This window comes from Lampetra planeri, chromosome 32 (assembly GCF_965212315.1).
Source record: "Lampetra planeri chromosome 32, kcLamPlan1.2.h2, whole genome shotgun sequence".
Taxonomy (NCBI): domain Eukaryota; kingdom Metazoa; phylum Chordata; class Hyperoartia; order Petromyzontiformes; family Petromyzontidae; genus Lampetra; species Lampetra planeri.
In genome coordinates this window covers 8,185,154-8,203,395 of record NC_136138.1, presented here as the reverse complement: position 1 = coordinate 8,203,395, position 18,242 = coordinate 8,185,154, and the positions used below count along the sequence as shown (strand labels likewise).

The 18,242-nt window shown below is 44.4% G+C and overlaps 1 protein-coding gene across 1 annotated transcript in view; it reads left to right on the top strand.

The window, feature by feature from the left end:
- LOC144729398 (synapsin-3-like) overlaps nucleotides 1-18,242 on the top strand; it is a 146,820-nt gene that overhangs the window by 29,238 nt on the left and 99,340 nt on the right. Inside the window, exon 2 of the mRNA XM_078609658.1 lies at nucleotides 2,571-2,628. Coding sequence (XP_078465784.1) covers nucleotides 2,571-2,628 — 58 coding nt within the window. The remainder of the gene's footprint in view (nucleotides 1-2,570; nucleotides 2,629-18,242) is intronic.

Genomic DNA, 18,242 nt, shown 5'->3' with positions numbered 1-18,242 from the left:
GGGGAAGAGGCCATGCTTGGAGTGAGAGGTCTTTCGAGGGAAAGTGAAATCACAGTCAACAAAGTACTCCAGGTGTAATGGTGAACCACTACTTGAGGACATATTCTTTTCGTAAAAAATAAATAGATCAATAATCTTGTATGTATGCTGCACATAATGTTCCACATCAATACATGAGCTTATATGATATTGTGTTTTTGCATTGAACAGGACCCCCGTAGTTAAAGATCACTTGGCCAAAAACACCTGATAACCCAGAGAAATGTTTAACATGCCTAGCTCTGCTAATGAGACACAGAAGGTCAAAATCGGTCCATAGGTTGCTCACTTACACAAGTGATGCTGAATAATATTGGATGACATTGGTCTGCAAAGCCCATAGGTCGATGGACTGAAACGTATTTGTATGATTGTGGGGAGATACAGAACGGAGTTCTGTTTTTATATGCGTCTGTGCAAATGTTTTGCGTGGTCGTCATTACCTAGACAAAACACAATGGGGACACATATTGACTAAAGCACTGTCTGCCTCGTTTGTTTCTCTATGAGAATCAATAGTATACCCCAATTTTATGAATGTGAATTTTGGTCCTAAAGGTGCCGTCGGCGATTTAGATACAAGCTCAGCATTTCTGCTGCAGTTCCGAACTCCCTAAAATTGCTGAGCCAAATATGGTCGAGTGGGAAAAAACGACCCCAGAAGAGACATAAAACAAACCTATTTGGTGTGCCCTCAATTTTCTATAAGGCACACACACGAGTTCACTCCTTCACACTGTGCAAATCGTTGTTCCACTCCATAATCTGTTGATAACGTGGCTTTAAATGCACCCGATGCTGCCTGATCGTGGAAGCTAAGCAGGGTGGAGCCTGGTTGTTATTATTAGGATGGGAGAGTGCCTGGATAGACGAGGCAATGTATGCCCGCGCTGATAGGTGGCCACACAATGGCAGTACAGTACAGCGATGGTGCGGTGCGGTGCGGGGCTTTGAGCATTGTTTCCGTCGTGTGTGTGGGGTTTCTCCAGACACTCGGGTTGCCGTCCAACAAACCAAATAATTCAGTGTCTGCAATTGGTCAGTAATCCCGAGACAGTAGCTGCCCAAAAAAAAAAGAGTCGTGAGACTCAGTGAGTGAGGCTTCTTTGTATAAATGAAAGTCTTATTTATGTGTGCCTCTATATATATGTTTTTATCTGCCTTTATTTCTTTATTTCAAGCTGCTCACAGTGGGATAGGCTGGACCAAGCAGCATAAAAACCCGTATTCAAAGATGTATAATTTATTTTGTGCAGTCATCGGTGACTGAGACACAAAGACTCCATTTCTCGGATGGCAGATCAGGCCTCATCCGTGGAATATCCCAGCCGGTGATGGCTTGGCAATCTCACACAAACCTTTCATCCCTCTGAGATACTCGGGAAAATTTGCTCGTGCCTTCTTTTTTATTCCTCCCAACGGCGCACGTTGGGAAAGTCGCCGACCTTGGCCAGTGCCATAAGACAAAAAAAACACGTGGCAACACGCGCGTCACCGATGTACACAGGGCGGTCCAAGATGTCTTGTGACTCCCATTTAATTCGATTTAAAAACAACTTAATGGTCAGGTCTATTTAAAATTTAAATTAATATGCAAAGTTACAAAAATGTTAGGGGTCAACACAGAAGCCTTGTAAGCACATCGTGAGCGTGTGTTAATGCATTGAACAAAGCCCTGAGTTCATTTTCCTTGCATCCATTATTAAACAGCCACATTTTTCCCTTGGCCGTATCTGCCAGTAGGCCCCGAATCCCATGGCCCCGTGCTCCATTGACACGAAGTGCCACACTGTTACACGTGGATTATTAAATGCACCCACCATGGCACAGAACGGGAGCCCGCAGGGATTTAATAACTGTGATAGCACAGACGTTACAGGTGAAGTGTAGCGGCTAAATTCAAAATCAGTCAAGTCGGCGTTCTGTTTTCTTTCGCATTTCAAGTCCATACATGACAACTTTGAAGCGTGGTGTATGCGATTGTTTTCGTCGCCTTATTGTGTGTGTGTTTTATTTCTCATTGGCTCTCTGTCTGCGTGTAACTTACGGAAGCCCTAAGTAAATGTGAAAGGCACAAGCCAAGTCAATACGTGAATTATATGCGTAACAATCTATTTCAATAATTGAATCCATTCAGGGCGTATTAAATTATAATCTTTAAGTGCGTCGTTGTGCATATTTTTACCTGTTCAAGGCTAGATTTTTACAAAGCACCAGAATCCGTTCGATGCTTCTCAACAATTACAAAAAGGCAACGATATTAATGAGCTTCCATTTCAATATCAATATAACAATGTTCGATAAGTACGAAAACAAATTGTATTGCCATCAAAATGCTACGTGCAATGAATTAATGTATTCCACGTGTATTTACGTTTACTAAAATATTTATTTTCAGGGAGACTTCACTGCCACATGCCCCGGGTTAGTTTGGACTAGGCAGTGAACTTTCTTCTCAAATTCTCCAGCAGTGGCTTTAAAGTGACTTTACTTTTTTAAAATCCACTTTTACATGTCCTTGCCTTTCGCAGGGCCAAGTTCTTCAAAGGCAAGAAGATACACGGAGAATACGACATCAAGGTGGAACAGGTGAGATTCAAGAGACACACCCGAGTGCCCGGGATTGTACCACGTGGCGAGGAGTTCGCCCTCACGGGAATTTGCGTGGGGACAATTCTGGTCAGGTGCAAATCAGCGCGCCGCTACTCGTTCGGATGTGGGTGGCCTTTTCCAGCTCCATGTGACTACGGATAAGTTTAAGGGAACCATATTCTTGGTTCTTTCGGTAAAGTCACGTAGAAGGGAAATAATAAAATAATAAAAATAAAACAGAATAAAATAATTCTCACGACGTTTCGGCCACAACGCAAGCAGCCGTCCTCAGGCGAAGAACTTGTCTGTCTTTTCACCTGAGGACGGCTGCTTGCGTTGAGGCCGAAACGTCGTGAGAATTATTTAATGTTTTATTTTTATTATTTTATTATTTCCCTTTACGTGACTTTACCAAAGAACCAAGAAGATGAATCCCCTACAGTCACGAAAGCTTTAAATCGAAATTTAAGTTTAAGGGAACCAATTATTTTCGGCCCTTTTTTGCACGGAACACGTCTACAGAATCTGTCGTCTGCTACGCACGTCACATACATCTGCCAGCAAAGGAAACGACGGGGGGTGGTGGTGGGGGGGAGAAGTGTGGAGAATAGCCTCGTATGTGTTAATCACCACCTCGTCCTCGTGACGCCTTTTGGAGAGCGCCCTCAGATGTGTCCCCTTTGAGACGGGTTTTGGGAATGCGACGGTGTCGTGCTTTCGTCAAGCGCTTGTGCACGGAGGGTTGTGATGACAGCTGGCCCTAGAGAGACGCGTTTTCTTTTGAAGCGCAATGGAGAGAAAGTCAAGAGCAACGGTATTTACTTTGACGTTTTTTGTCTCTTTTCCATCAACTTTATCCCGATTATGATATCGATATATTTGCCTATTACAGTTGGAAATTAAAGAAATTTGATGCAGAACCAAATTTCATATGATCGGAGTTTTTTTTTATGGGACCCATCAACTCACTACACTTGAGAAATCACTTTAGAAACTGGGGCAGCTGCCTGGACCTCAGAAATGTTATTTTGAAACTGGTAATTATAAACGTCATACCGTTGTGCACTTCTTACGTATTGGTGGAGCAAACGAAGAAACTCATTGTTTTCACCATAATTATTGTCCATCACAACACGCGCCTCTGTGTGACAGCAAAATTATTCCCCTTTTAAAGAGTTTGTCAAAAATGTATTGTAATTGCTATTAATAAAACATTTTCTCGTGAAGTTTCAACCTAATTACTAGGGGCACAACTATTCACTCCCCTTGCGATGCAATGATTTGTTGAGATTTATTTCAAGAATCTATTCCTTGACACTGTGGTGAATGTAGCAACCTCTAGTGGCTGATGTGGTTCAGGCGTAACACGTACGAATTGAAAAACGTAAATTTTTCGACAACACGGTTCATGCATTTATCCGCGCGCTTAAGAATCCATATTAATCGATTAATTATTACACCTCTGATAATTCCCTCTGTGAATTATCAGCGATATTTATGGCTTTGATGGTCCCCTTAGGATATTGTCGTGGCTGTTGGGAGGAGCAGTGGTGTGAAATAAACTATTTAAACGAAACTAACGTTTTATTTTACTAGAGAAGGCCCACTGAGCTACATAGCTGCTTTTGAGAAGCGACCTGGTTATCACAAATGATGAGCTGAACGAAGTGGCTTACCATGTGGAAATGTATAGGGGCCAAACACTCTGAAGCGAGCGTGCGTGCGGCTATAAATGTGGAGAAAAAACCGGAGGACCCTTAGAAAGATCCACGCCACCACGGGGGCGAGAGACACACAAACTCCAAATATGCAGGTGTGACATCACATCGACAGCACAATCGGGATAAAAAAGATATTTAAAACGTTACATATATGAACACATAAAAGAAAGAAACGTATAATCTGGTCATAAAATGATTACACAGCCACCGCTCTGTGGATTTGCTCACAATGCCACAGCCATGTGAACGGCCGGCGTGTCGCAGGCTCTGGGATTAAGTGGCTTTGAGTGGCATTGTTACCGTGCGCTTTGACCTTGAGCAGTACAAGCATTCGCTGGAGCAGAGGTCACAGCGTGCATTGCTTGCTTTTCAGTTGCTAACATAGTGAGCCCATGGAACATTTCATCCATCGCCTTGCCAGTGGTAGCGATTCCCTACGGCCAATTACAAAACATTAAGTGCCTCTTGCCGTCCAGCTCTGCTAATACTTACAGATACAACTAAAAGGTGAGCAGTGACTTGCTCATTCCACTGCTGGCAGAAGGGCCTTCGCTAGAGGGAGCTTTGGAGAGCTCCTGTGGATGGTATTTGGCCTACTCTTCCACACTGGTCAGATATCTTGGGAGTACCAATGCACCATTTGCCCCACCGCAGGCAACGTGACGATCGACTAATAGTGGTGTACTCAAATTCTAAATGTTGCGGATTCACTCTTCAAACACACCGGTGGGCTGAAGAAGTAACTTATTGGCGTTTTGTTAACGTGACACATTATTTTACTGATTGGCCGTGTCGAGTGGTGGAGGGTTGCGACGCATTTATTCTTACGCGATCTAATCCGAAAGCCCTTATTATGAGTGGTGTCCTCATTCATACGGTTGGCTGGACAGAGATTCGAGGAGCTTTGAGAAACTTGCTCAATGTATTCAACTGCCGCACTGGGATATTGAATCGGAGACAAGCGAATTGCCGTTCCAGTGTGCCAGCTGTTACATCACAGCAGCAGCAGCAGCAGCGCAGTTTAATACTGATTCGAGATTCAATATGTGCTCGTGGTTTATTTTAAATGTTACGCAATTCGTAGTCGCTTGCCAATTATTCATAATTGACAGGCATTTGTCAATCGACCGAGGGACGAATGCTTCCAAAAAACATGTCTGTTGAGGGCAATGGTTGACCACACTTCACCACGCTGACCTGTGTGGGTTGCTGAAAAGGGGCGAGCGCCCAGGAATCGGTTCAGGTGTCAAATGTCATTGATGTTAGCCGTGCTCGGCAATGAAACTCATAGGTTCATCGTGCAGTGCACTAACCGACGCACCACCGCCCCACCCCACGTGATCCAATTATCCAATTAGAATGTAGTGCACAGTGCCCTTCAGGGATAAATATGGCAACAAAATTAAGTATACTCTTCATGCGATCAATTCTCCAAGCCTGCGTTCTCCATCGATTTTATTTTAATGTTAAGCAGCATAGGCAATTACACACAATGTCACGAGTCCTGAGAGGTCTCTTGTTCAACTAAAAAGGATGAATGCCCTTCGACTGTCGAGGCAACTATTCACCCGCCCCAACGCACCCCCAGTCGGTAACGGAATGATCAGGATCGCAGGGTCGGAATTTGCATTTAAGAATGTATTCTTTCCTCTTTTCAGGGCCGCGATTTGATTGAAGAATGTATTCTTCCCTTTTTTTAAACATTGAGTTGAATGTAGCGGCCTCCAGTGGCTGCAGGGAAAACGCGAACCCTTCACATACCAAATATTTCAGTGTGAAAAACGTGCATTGTTACACGTGTGATTCAATGCACGTATTGTTCGGCTTCATAATCAGTACATAATTACACGGCTGCATTCAACCTTTCAAATTTTTCGCGAGGATAATTATATCAACGGATAAGTTAAACGTAAACCAATAAGCACAGCGTCATGATTTATCAGACGTAATGAATCTACTGCTGGATGAAGGTTTTTTCGAACCACTACCATCGTCTGTGACCTCACGATGTAACAATGCACCCAGAACCTGCACACCAAACACCTGCACACCCAACACCTGCACACCCAACACCTGCACACCCAACACCTGCACACCCAACACCTGCACACCCAACACCTGCACACCCAACACCTGCACACCCAACACCTGCACACCCAACACCTGGACACCCAACACCTGCACACCCAACACCTGCACACCCAACACCTGCACACCCAACACCTGCACACCCAACACCTGGACACCCAACACCTGCACACCCAACACCTGCACACCCAACACCTGCACACCCAACACCTGCACACCCAACACCTGCACACCCAACACCTCAGGCACATACACCACACTCCGTTCCACGGGAACAGAAAAGCTTGCACAGCCCAGGGATTGTTCACCCGACGAAGCCTTCTTGTGCGCAGCCCCAAAACATCTGGTAGCTCCCCGCTTGCCTGCCACCGGGCATCCGAAATGCACCGAGTGTCTCTCAATTCCGTGGTCTCGGCAAGACTCACCTACTCAGACCTGCCTTCCCATACAATCAAACAATTTCAGCCGCATCACCTCTACATAACAAAAGGCTAAGTCCCTTTTACACGCGTCATCTGGTCGGACACCATATGAGACTAGGCTCTAAAGAAAGGCTCTAAAGAAAGCTGTCTTTGGTGTGGACCAATCAGTTTCAAAGGCAATGCATAAATTATCAGAGTATTGTTTTTTGTTTACATTTGACTGCAAGTATTGTGGTTAATGTAAGCATGATTCCTTGCAAAAGGTGTCAGTTTTGTTGCCAGAAAAAAGGGGAAAACCCCTATTAGTATATGTTGGTACTGGCAAAGGAGGTCCCATTATGTAGTCTGAATGATGTCTCTAAACTGCATGTGTTCTCTCGCCAATGGATTCTTGTTTCCGTCTGTCTTTCAATGTATTCTAAGCACGCATCTGTCCGTGGGTTAAGAGTGGTTTTCCGTTTAAAACAAGAATCACAATTGAGACAGTAAGGCATACGTTATTTAAAAGAACACGAATTTAATCGGGGAGCCTCACTGAGTCTCAAGTTGCTTTCTCAAGATGGTTCTGCATTGCAACGTTCGACAGAACAACACGTTACCTAAAATGGGGCCCCACATATGGGTCTTGAAATTGACAAACACAACTTTGCAACGCGCAGCATGTTTTAATGCTCTGTCTCTGCCAATGATCCAAAACTAAACAAACACCCATGTGGGTTCGATGCCTCTGAATTTTGACTTCTGGGGGGAATGGCGTCACACAGGACTTGATTTATACATCACCAGATGCAGCTATGTTTAATATCTTTTAATTAGCTTTTCATTTAAAGCCCAGGTGGATGAGCTGATCAGCAGTGAATGCTGATCTGTATCGGGCTTTGGAGCAGCATCCCAGCAAAAGTACATTTTTAGATGTTTTAGATATCTTTTGAATACATTCTGATAGAATCGATTTAGCTTTGGTTATACATCTTGAATGCTAGAGCCTAACCTCCGCAATGAGATGGACATTTCCCTAATCTCATTGTCCAATTCAAGCTTCTCCCACGGAACACCAGAGTAGAAGGGTTTTTTTTATTTTGTTTAACAAGGTAAGAGAGACCTCAAGAGGGCCAGGATACATCTCATTTTGCAAGAGTGACCTGAGTCACGAAAATCACGTGAGAAAACTCAAATAAAATGAAGTACATACTCTTAGGTTTTTTCGGTAAAGTCACGTAGGTAATAATAAATAATAAAAATCATAGAAATAATAATATAAATAAAATAATTCTTTTATTTCTATTACTATTTATATTATTTTATTTCTATTATTATTTCTATTTTTTTTATTATGTATGTTTACCTACGTGACTTTACCGAAAAAAAGAAAGAGTATGAATCCTTGCAGTCACGAAAGCTTCAAATCTAGAATTAAATTAAGTACAGTATGGCAACGAAGCACAAATAACGACTAAACGAAAGGAGAGCGATTTAATTATAATCAAGCCACCTTTACAATAACAATGACAAGCTGCTGTGGCCAGGTGAGTTGGAATTGTTGAGTTTCCCCTGGGTTCGATTCCTGGCAGACTAAAACCAGATTCCCAAGTGTGGAGAGGTGACGGTCTCAGGCTGGTTACCAACGACAGGACTGCATGAAACATTTCAGATTTCTATATCATATAATTCCGCCTCTTGTAAACACATTTTTTTAAACTTGTGTTCGTAATTATCACCAGGATGACTTGTTTTTGTTATGTAAAGGATGGCTATGCGACCTAAGCTTCATTCCGGATGGCTTTCGTGCAAATGAAAAGTAATCATCTCCAGATTTTGCATTTGTCTGATTTACATCCATTTAGAGCTAAATGGCAAGTTTGTCTTGCACAATAGAAATAAGATCGACGGAGAAAACTGAACGGTGATAATTGACGGCTACGTACAATCAGCTCTGGGCTATGGTGTTGTTCTTCTTCGTAATGCTCCACAATAAGTAAAAATAACAAATGTCACCATAATTCGATCAAGATTGCGTGTTCCCTAGACACAACCCAACTTGGCCTTTTCCCTAACCGCGAGTCATCTGACTTTCTTTAGATTGTGTGGCCAACGTGATCACGTGAGTGTCTGCGGTCTGTGCCGAGCGGAGGCGCAGTGACAGCACTGGGAACCCTCCCCCCCCAGCATGCCGAGATCGATTCCCCGCCTGGGCAAACAAACATCATTGATGATTCTAGATTTGAAGCTTTCGTGACTGCAAGGATTCATACTCTTAGGTTTTTTCGGTAAAGTCACGTAGGTAAAAAATAAAATTAAAAGTTAATAAAAGTAATAATGGAAATAAAATAAAATAATAAATTACGACGTTTCGGAGGCAACACAAGTCTCCGTCATCAGGTGGGACCGTCACAGCTAAATTTACTGTTACAGTAAATGATACAGTAAATTTAGCTGTGACGGTCCCACCTGATGACGGAGACTTGTGTTGCCTCCGAAACGTCGTGATTTATTATTTTATTTTATTTCCATTATTACTTTTATTAACTTTTAATTTAATTTTTTACCTACGTGACTTTACCGAAAAAACCTAAGAGTGTCATTGATGATACGGTATCTTAACAGTGTTCACGTTTAAAAACTAAACAAAAAACAAATATACTCTTTGGTTCCTTCGGTAAAGTCACGTAGGTAGAAATAAAACAAAATAAATCACGACGTTTCGAACGCAACACAAGCGCCCGTCTTCAGGTGAAAACCGCGATATCTGCTGCGAGCGTGACTTTACCGAAAGATACAAGTTAAGGGGGAGGAGAGGGGGGGAGCTTATCAGAATGTGGTAAGCCCCCCCCTCTCCTCCCCCTTAACTTGTATTTAAGAACTTGCATCTTGGAATCCCTGCCTCACTTGATACAGCAAATCTGGCTGTGACGGTCCCACCTGATGACGGAAACTTGTGTTGCCTCCGAAACGTCGTGATTTTTATTATTTTATTTGTATTAATTTTAATTTTTTTTTTACCTACGTGACTTTACCGGAAAAACTTAGAGTATGAATCCTTGCAGTCATGAAAGCTTAAAATCTTGAACAAACAAATATGCCTCATGTAAAGGACGAAGCCACGGTGGTTAGCACACCGGACATGCAATCCAGAGGTCAGTTCCGTTTCCCCGCACAGCAGGCAACGCATTTCTTAAATCCCCCAGGGCATCTTGGAAGAGCAGGACAACGTACCTTCGGGAAGAGCTCCCTCTTACTGGAGGGCCCTTTCCATCAGCAGTGGTTGTGAGCCAGCAATTGTAGTTGCTGTACCTTTGTTTTTTGTTTTTTTTACACGAAGTCAAACGGTGCAACGTTAGCAATTGCTCCGCTCTCGACAACCCCTTTTTTTGATTGGTTCACGGAACCGGTGTGACCCCGCATGTCATAATGGGCTCCCGCCTCGCCACGGTGGCAGCAGGGCTTCAAGGTTTCTTGCCGTGAAGTTACCACGACTGTTGTGTGTATGTGTGCGTGTGTTGCAACCACAAACAAGCCTGCAGCGTGAACAACAAACCCCTCAATCATCCCCAACCCCCTACCCCAGAATCGCCCCGCGGCTAGTTGTGATTTAAAAAAAAACCCAACACCACACAAATTTGTTCTAACGTGGGAAACGAGAGGGGGGGGGGTAGCAGTTGCTGGTAAAGTGGCACGGGCTGTGTGGAGCGCGTGATGCCGTCCAGAAGGGCGGACGGGCTGATGTTGTGGATGCGATGCGGTTGTAAGAGGGGGGGGGGTGCAGTGAAGTAGCGGTGAGCGCGCTGCGCTAAGAACCCGGCCACACGGGTTCGACTCCCGCTTCACGGCCAACGTCGGCACCGGCGATGATTATCTGAACCGGTTCTGGGCCTTACACGAGGTCGGCTCAGCCTCAAATGAGTAGCTGGTGCGGTGTGTAAACATCGCCACTGGGGAGGCAAAGGTGGCCGGGAGTGGTGCTGGCCACTCACCCCCCTCGTGTGTGCTGTGCCGGCCTTCGTAGGTGCTGCTCGCTAACAGCACTTGGCCCCAATATTCTGGGAAGGCTATACGGGGGATCTTTGTCTTTAGGGTTAGGGGTCGTGGTCGCGAGGATGGGTAGAAGATACGAGGTAAAGATTGTTCCTCGGTTAACGATATTAATTGGTTCCACGAAAACCATCGTGAATTGAAATGATCGTTCATCGAATATAGGAAATACATTGTACGGGCTTAATGTGTTCCCAGACGAACGGAAGTTGACCTTTGTCGTCCTAAAAAAACATAGTTTGTAATATTTAAACACGCAACATTAATAAATAATCATTATAAGGACATATTAAAGCATTCATATTAAGAGAAACATGGATAAGTAATTAATAAATAAAGCATTAAAATAAAAAAAATATTACCTTAGGCTTAAGCGAGTCAGCTGCTCTCAAACCCGCGCAACAAACCGCTGTTCGCTGATTGGCTGAGGACTGCTGCTGAGTCCACTTATAGAAGCGCTCCGATTGGCCGAAATTGGCGGGTCCGCGTGATATCGTAAGCATCGTTAATCGAAAATGTATCGTTAATTGAAACAATGGGGACCCCTTTATGGGAGGCGGATCGTTCATCGAAATATCGTCAATTGATGGCATTGTAAACCGAGGGACCACTGAATAGGGTTTGCCATCTGCCCTGTTTTTTTCTCACGATGTTCCCTTCTTTTTGAGGTGCTACTGTCTCCTCCAGGTTATAGAACGTTCCGGAAAGTAAGACGCACCCTTAAGAGTTGCACACGGTGTTCATAAAGTTATGTAAAAATGGGTCGCAATATCCGTGTTTGCTACTTGTGTGTGTCACTGGACACCCATTGCAAATGAAATGTTCCATCTTACGGTATTGTCTATCTTGACTTAAAGCTTTCGTGACTGCAGGAATTCATATTCTTTGGGTCTTTCGGTAAAGTCACGTAGATAGGTTCTGAAGACGACCGCTTGTGTTGCAATCGAAACGAAGTTTTTGTTTTTTGTTATTTTTTTGTTATTATAGGTATTATCTATGTTAGATGTTGTAATATTTAAATCAATAAAATAATAAACATGCAATACTGAATGGACTTTGAAACGCACCCACAACTATTGCTTTAAAATACAGAGGGGCAAAAACTCCCATCTTATCATCTGGAGAACACGCTATGGGGTGCCACGGTGGCGAGATGTTAACTACCTCGCCTGGTATACAGGATGTCGTGGGTTCAATCCCAACCCTGATGACTGCAAGAATGGAGTTTGCATGCTCTCTCCATGGTCGCGTGGATGTTTTTCTCCGGGTCCTGCAGTTTTTCCCTCCACATTTAGAATCAACATCACGCGTTAAGAATATTTGGCTGCTGATATACATTTCCACATGAAAAAGCCACTTCGTTGACCTATCATGTGTGATGGCTAAGGTCGCTTCTGAACCAAAGAGCTAGATAACGCAGTGGGCCTTACCCGGTGAAATAAAATTCCAACAATTTAAAATCCACCACGCATATCAAGAGGGTGACACTTGGCACTGTCATCTTTGGGCCACCTTGCAGATCCCATGCCTTTCATCACGTGGCAAATTCTGATGAGAGAGGAGGGCTGGCTTATGGTTTGAGAGGCGGCGTTATCTTGTGTTGTTTTGACTTTATTTAGTGAGCTGAGGCAGGCGGAGATCGCAGGGTTTCCGGCAAAGATATGATTATAGTGGTGAATTTAGGCAGGCGAGCTAGAAATAAGTACGTGTAAAATGCCACGTTCCTGCTGCCCGTGAGTGGTTTAAACGTTTTGAGAACGACTTCAGTAAAGTTGGGGGCAAATTAATGATTCGTTTGCACCAAAAACTCATCCCCTCTGATGTCAATCAATCAGTTGCAGGGCCCAGCTGTCTCCTATGAGACATTTGGCAGGCAGCCCGCCCTGCCGTCTGCTCCCAACGCCTCGCCAAGTGCACATCCTCTCTCTCTCTCGGACGTGCAAGTCGCAAAGATGTAATCATTCGAATAATGGAATTTATTTACCCAGGGGAAGTTTCACTGTGGCTCAAGACTCTTTGTATTATTTTTTACCCCCCCCCGCCCCAGGAGGATACCGCATTGGAGATGTTTGACCAATTGCATCGATCGTCGATTGGCACGTGGCAGGAAACCGGGATTAATCCAGAGAAAACTCCGTGTTATAACTTCAAAGGGGGTTCATACTCTTTGGTTCTTTCGGTAAAGTCACGTAGTTAGAAATAAATAAAACAAATCACGACGTTTCCATTGCAACACAAGCAATCATCATCAGGTGGGAAAACGATGATTGCTTGTGTTGCAATCGAAATGTCGTGATTTGTTTCATTTAAATGTATTTCTACCTACGTGACTTTACCGAAAGAACCAAAGGGTATGGATTCCTGCAGTCACGACAGCTTAAAATTAAGATCAAGGGGGGTTTTCACACTCAGATCCCCGCACGGCTCGAGTCGATTCATTGCAACTGCTATCTCCTCGCCACCTCGCAACCAAAACCTACAAACACCTGGTGTCCCCAGGCAGTCTCCCTTCCCAGCGCTCAGCCAGTTTATCTCGCGCAAAGGCCTATTGAGTTAAGAAGTTCTATTCTTAGATTTTTTTCGGTAAAGTCACGTAGGTAAAAAATTTAAATTAATGAAATTAAAATAAAATAAAAATCACGACGTTTCGGAGGCAACACAAGCTTCCGTTTTCAGGTGGAACCGTCACAGCACGATAGCTGCATCAGGTGATACAGCTATCCACCTGAAGACGGAAGCTTGTGTTGCCTCCGAAACGTCGTGATTTTTATTTTATTTTTATTTTACTTTTATTAATTTTAATGTTTTACCTACGTGACTTTACCGAAAAAACCTAAGAATATGAATCCTTGCAGTCACGAAAGCTTCAAATCTAAAATTAAGAATTTCTCCTTCAAAGGCGACCCTGCCCAAACAGGCTGATGCGGTAACCAAACCGCCGGGGCTCAACGCAGCTGCTTCCCGAGACGTGACGAGAATCGTGAGCAAGCCGAGTGATATCGTCGCACGCGTAGGCATAATAGGTGCACTGATGCCGGTGATAACGGTGAAAAAAATACAACGTAATGAGCATGAATTTGCACATACTTTGGATAAGCCATTCTCAACAATGTTTTGTCTACCTCCGTGCAAACCCAAGCAGCGCGAGAGTGTTTGAGAAAAAGACAAAACATTTAAGGACAAGAAGACCATGCAGACCGTGGGCGCGATGATATTTTGATTGCAGTCTGAGTTGATTTTTAGAGGTTTGATTATTTTTCGATTTAAAGCTTTCGTGACTGCAGGGATTCATCTTGTTGGTTCTTTCGGTAAAGTCACGTAGAAGGGAGATAATAAAATAATAAAAAGAAAACATAATAAAATAGAATTCTCACGACGTTTCTGCCACAACACAAAAGAGGACGGCTGCTTGTGTTGTGGCCGAAACGTCGTGAGAATTATTTTATTTTAATTATTTTATTATCTCCCTTCTCCATGACTTTACCGAAAGAACCAAGAAGCTTGATTATTGTTAAATGGACCAGCGAAGACTTGCTTGTGTTAGTGGCCGCTGCCTTTAAAAGAACACGGAGCAATTGCTTGAATTCCTCCAGTCGATGGTAGAGACGCAGCAATGGAGTAAGCACCGGTAGCGAGTCATTGCTCATTCATCTGTGGGAGTTTTATTATTGGTTAAAAGTCGTAACTGAGTTATTTTTTCTTCCAGACACATCATCCTGTGGGTGATGGCTATAGTGGCAGCTTTCATAAAATCCACTTGCCACCCCTTTTGGGAGAGGTGGCCGAAACATCTCATAAATTATACATCGGTAGCATTTGAGCATGCATGGACGAGCCGTAAGGTATCGTGAGTCTTTCGTGTATATTTCATGATGTGTTTATTTTATTTATTGTTGCTTTGCACGCGCGCGCGTGTGTGTGTACATAGGAAGCTGTGGTGTAGTCGTGAGTGCACTGCACTATGAACCCAGCGACCTAACATCAGTTCCCAGCTACTCGGCCTTAAATGTGTTTCTGATGCGGTGTGTAGATATCAGCACTTGGGAGACAAAGGTAGCCGTTTGTGGTGCTCGCCTTAACCACCCTCTCGTGTGATGCATATGCCTTAATATGTGCTCCCTAACAGCGCTTGCTCCAACGGTACATACGGATATCTTCATCTTTATATATGTGTGTGCGATTGATGTCGACTTAGCCTCAATTGAGTACCTGGTGCGGTGTGTAAACATCGCCACTGGGGAGACAAAGGCGGCCGGTCGTGGCCCCGGCCACCCACCCCCTCGTGTGCCGTGCCAGCCTTCATTGATGCTCACTAACAGCACTTGCCCCAACAGTCTGTTAAGGCAATACGTGTGGTCTTTCTCTTTGCTTGAGAGCGAGAGAGGTACAATCACAATGCATTACACTGAGAAACAGGCAGAGGAGGACACGGATGAGAGAACTTACCCAAGTTGCTTTTATTTTAATTGTATTTTTAATTCTTATTATTTTTATTTTCTATCTACGTGACTTCACCGAATGAACCAAGAATATACCCAAATTAGACATCACATTGACCTTTCGATTTAAAGCTTTCGTGACTGCAGGGATTCATCTTCTTGGTTCTTTCGGTAAAGTCACGCTCGCATAATAAAATCATAATGTTTTATTTTATTATTTTATTATTTCCATTCTACGTGACTTTACCAAAAGAACCAAGAAGATCACATTGACCATTCATCCCGATCGTTGCCCCTACGTGTGTAAGGGGGCAGTGAGCCTAATCGCTCTTCCCTCCCCTGGCCTCGGGCTTTTCGTCTGCGGAATATCCGTACCGCTTTCCCCCATCACTCGTTGAACCTCTTTCGCACCGTGCTTTGCCAACCGTGCTAATCGGAGGTGTGGGAGCGAAAGACAACAAACTAAACACTAAAAAGCAGTTCTAAAGAAATGAGTTTTCAAACTTGTTCAATAAAAAAACTATTAAAAAAACTCAAGTGGGGTTTGCGCAGGACACGTCGCTACAAAGGGGTCTGTGGTCGAGACCTACGACGGAGTCGCAGGCAAAGAATGGATCATACCCGAAAGTGCGTCCACCGCAGAGATGGAACAATAACATCAGCTCATGTGCAAGTACTGGATGTAATTTTTGCATCACAAGTCCGTGAGAAATGGCAACAACTCGGGGCTCATAGCGGATGATGGTGGTGAGGAGGAGTGTAAACACATTCTTGCAAAGGGTACTGGTAGGAACGTTGGGTTGCTCGGTCAATGGCCAGGGTCAACAACGGCGGCGTGGTGCATTCCGCAAATATGCCCGACTGTGAGGGCGGGCACAGGCCGGCGTGAGTAGGTTAAACGTTGAGTTTAATAAGGGCACCACGGGGTGACCAGTCCCTCCCCACCCAGCCCCACCCCTCCCACCCCCTACCCAGCCCCACCCTCCCCACCCAGCCCCTCCCCACCCAGCCCCTCCCTGCATGACGGACGGACGCAATAATCCTCTGTGGGCTGGTGTAACCAGGAGGTTCCTACCAGTATAACCTGAGTTATGGCCAAGGGTGTAACCAAAGTATGGCAGATGCGCTCTACAGGATACTTAATCCATGTGAATGTACCCCCCGAAAACCGACAGGCTGAATGCCTCCCACTGTATGTACACGCAAAATAAGATTAACTTTATGTAGACTACATATTACAGACACCGCTCCGTATGCTAGGATGTTTGTTGTTGAACCTAAATGAAAGTACGTAAACGCTTACATTGCCAAGCACGACGCTATTTGTACGTGTCAGCTGTAAGTGTGTGGGCTGTTAACACCATCTCCTGTTTTAATTGTACGCCGTAGGTGCATTGGAAACATCTCCGAGTATTTTATGGCATCGCGGTGACGTATTTGCTCCGCTGCAATAAAAAAGGATCAACGCCTTTGGCGGAAGTCCAGTTTGGCCATCCATATCCCCCTGCTGATCTTCGCTGAACGGGTGTTCGCAGCCAACTCTCTCTCTCGCAGTGGTGGAGCGTGGTTGGCATGCGCCCTAGCACAAGGAATAAAAATCCCCCCCCTCCCGCCGCCTTCCTGTCCAATTCGAATTCTCTTCGTAGCTTGGCCCCTGCGTTCCTTCACAGGGCAGCCCAGATGTTTCTGGAAGCTCAGGGCTAGAGGGTCAGGGAAGAATTCCACATGGGGTCATCTTATTTATGAGCGACGAAAAAAAACCAGGCCCGTATGTTGGGCCCTCTTTTGTGTAAGTCCTGGAAGAAAATGTCCCTCTCCCCCTTCCTCTGAGTGGCTCTGCCCCTCTGATCCGTGGGGCCCCATTGCAGTTGCACTGCCTGCACACTTGATCTTGGATGGAGAAAAAAAATCCCCAAACGAACATGGTGCATTTTTTTTTTCCAGAGAAAGTGCCACGTGAAGTTACTGGGCAAGTGATGCATAGCTCATCAGTGTATTCCTTTCAATAAGCCAGTGCTAGGACTGTGAGTCATAAAATCCACCCGTAACGCGTTTAGACGCCTCGTTGAGTGATGGCCGTAACAGTCGGTGCAGGGTATCGTAAATAACCGTGCTGGCCATTGGGTGAAAATTTACATTCATTTTTATGCCAACACGTGTTTCCTTTAGTTTTTTTTAATGATAATCAGTTATTGAAAATATATATCTATCTATTTGCATTTTCTTCTCTTTCAGTTGCTTTCGGTAGAGTAACGTAGTTGCGTTTTTTCCCAGAAAAATAATTGGGTGTGACTGGAAAAAGTAAGCAACTGCAATGGTATGGGTACACAAACCATGAATGAAAATCATAAAAATGTTCCAAATGCATTCAAATGGTCCAGTTTTCTCACAGCCCCCCAGTATAAAGTGTGATCTCCAACAATAAATATCTCTGCCCTCTCTCTCTCTCTGTGCTCTGACGAAGGGCATTTGCGTGAAATATCAGCCGACTATATACTTGAGTTTTTTGTTGTAACAAACATACTCGATTGTTCACTCGTGATAATGTTTCAAAACAATTAGCAATTCGAGTTCAATGCCAGTACATTGGCTCCGATGACATTCTCCCATTCTTTGGAGGGCCACGAAAAACTCTCGTTTCTAAGCAACCACATCCATTGCCCTTACCGGTAACGCAATTCTCACATTCATGCTCAGGGGTCAATGTCAAGAGGTCAACAGGGCCAATGCCGTTGATGCCATCACACCTCGTCATTGCTGCCCCTCCTCCGCTAGATTCCACAGCTCTTACAAAGTCGACATCCGAACTCCCCAAGGTCTGTCAGATCTCTGTCTTCTTCCCCCCCCCGGCCCCCCTCCCCCCAACCATGCTCACCTGAGTCACCCAAAGGCAGAGATCGCAACCGGGTACC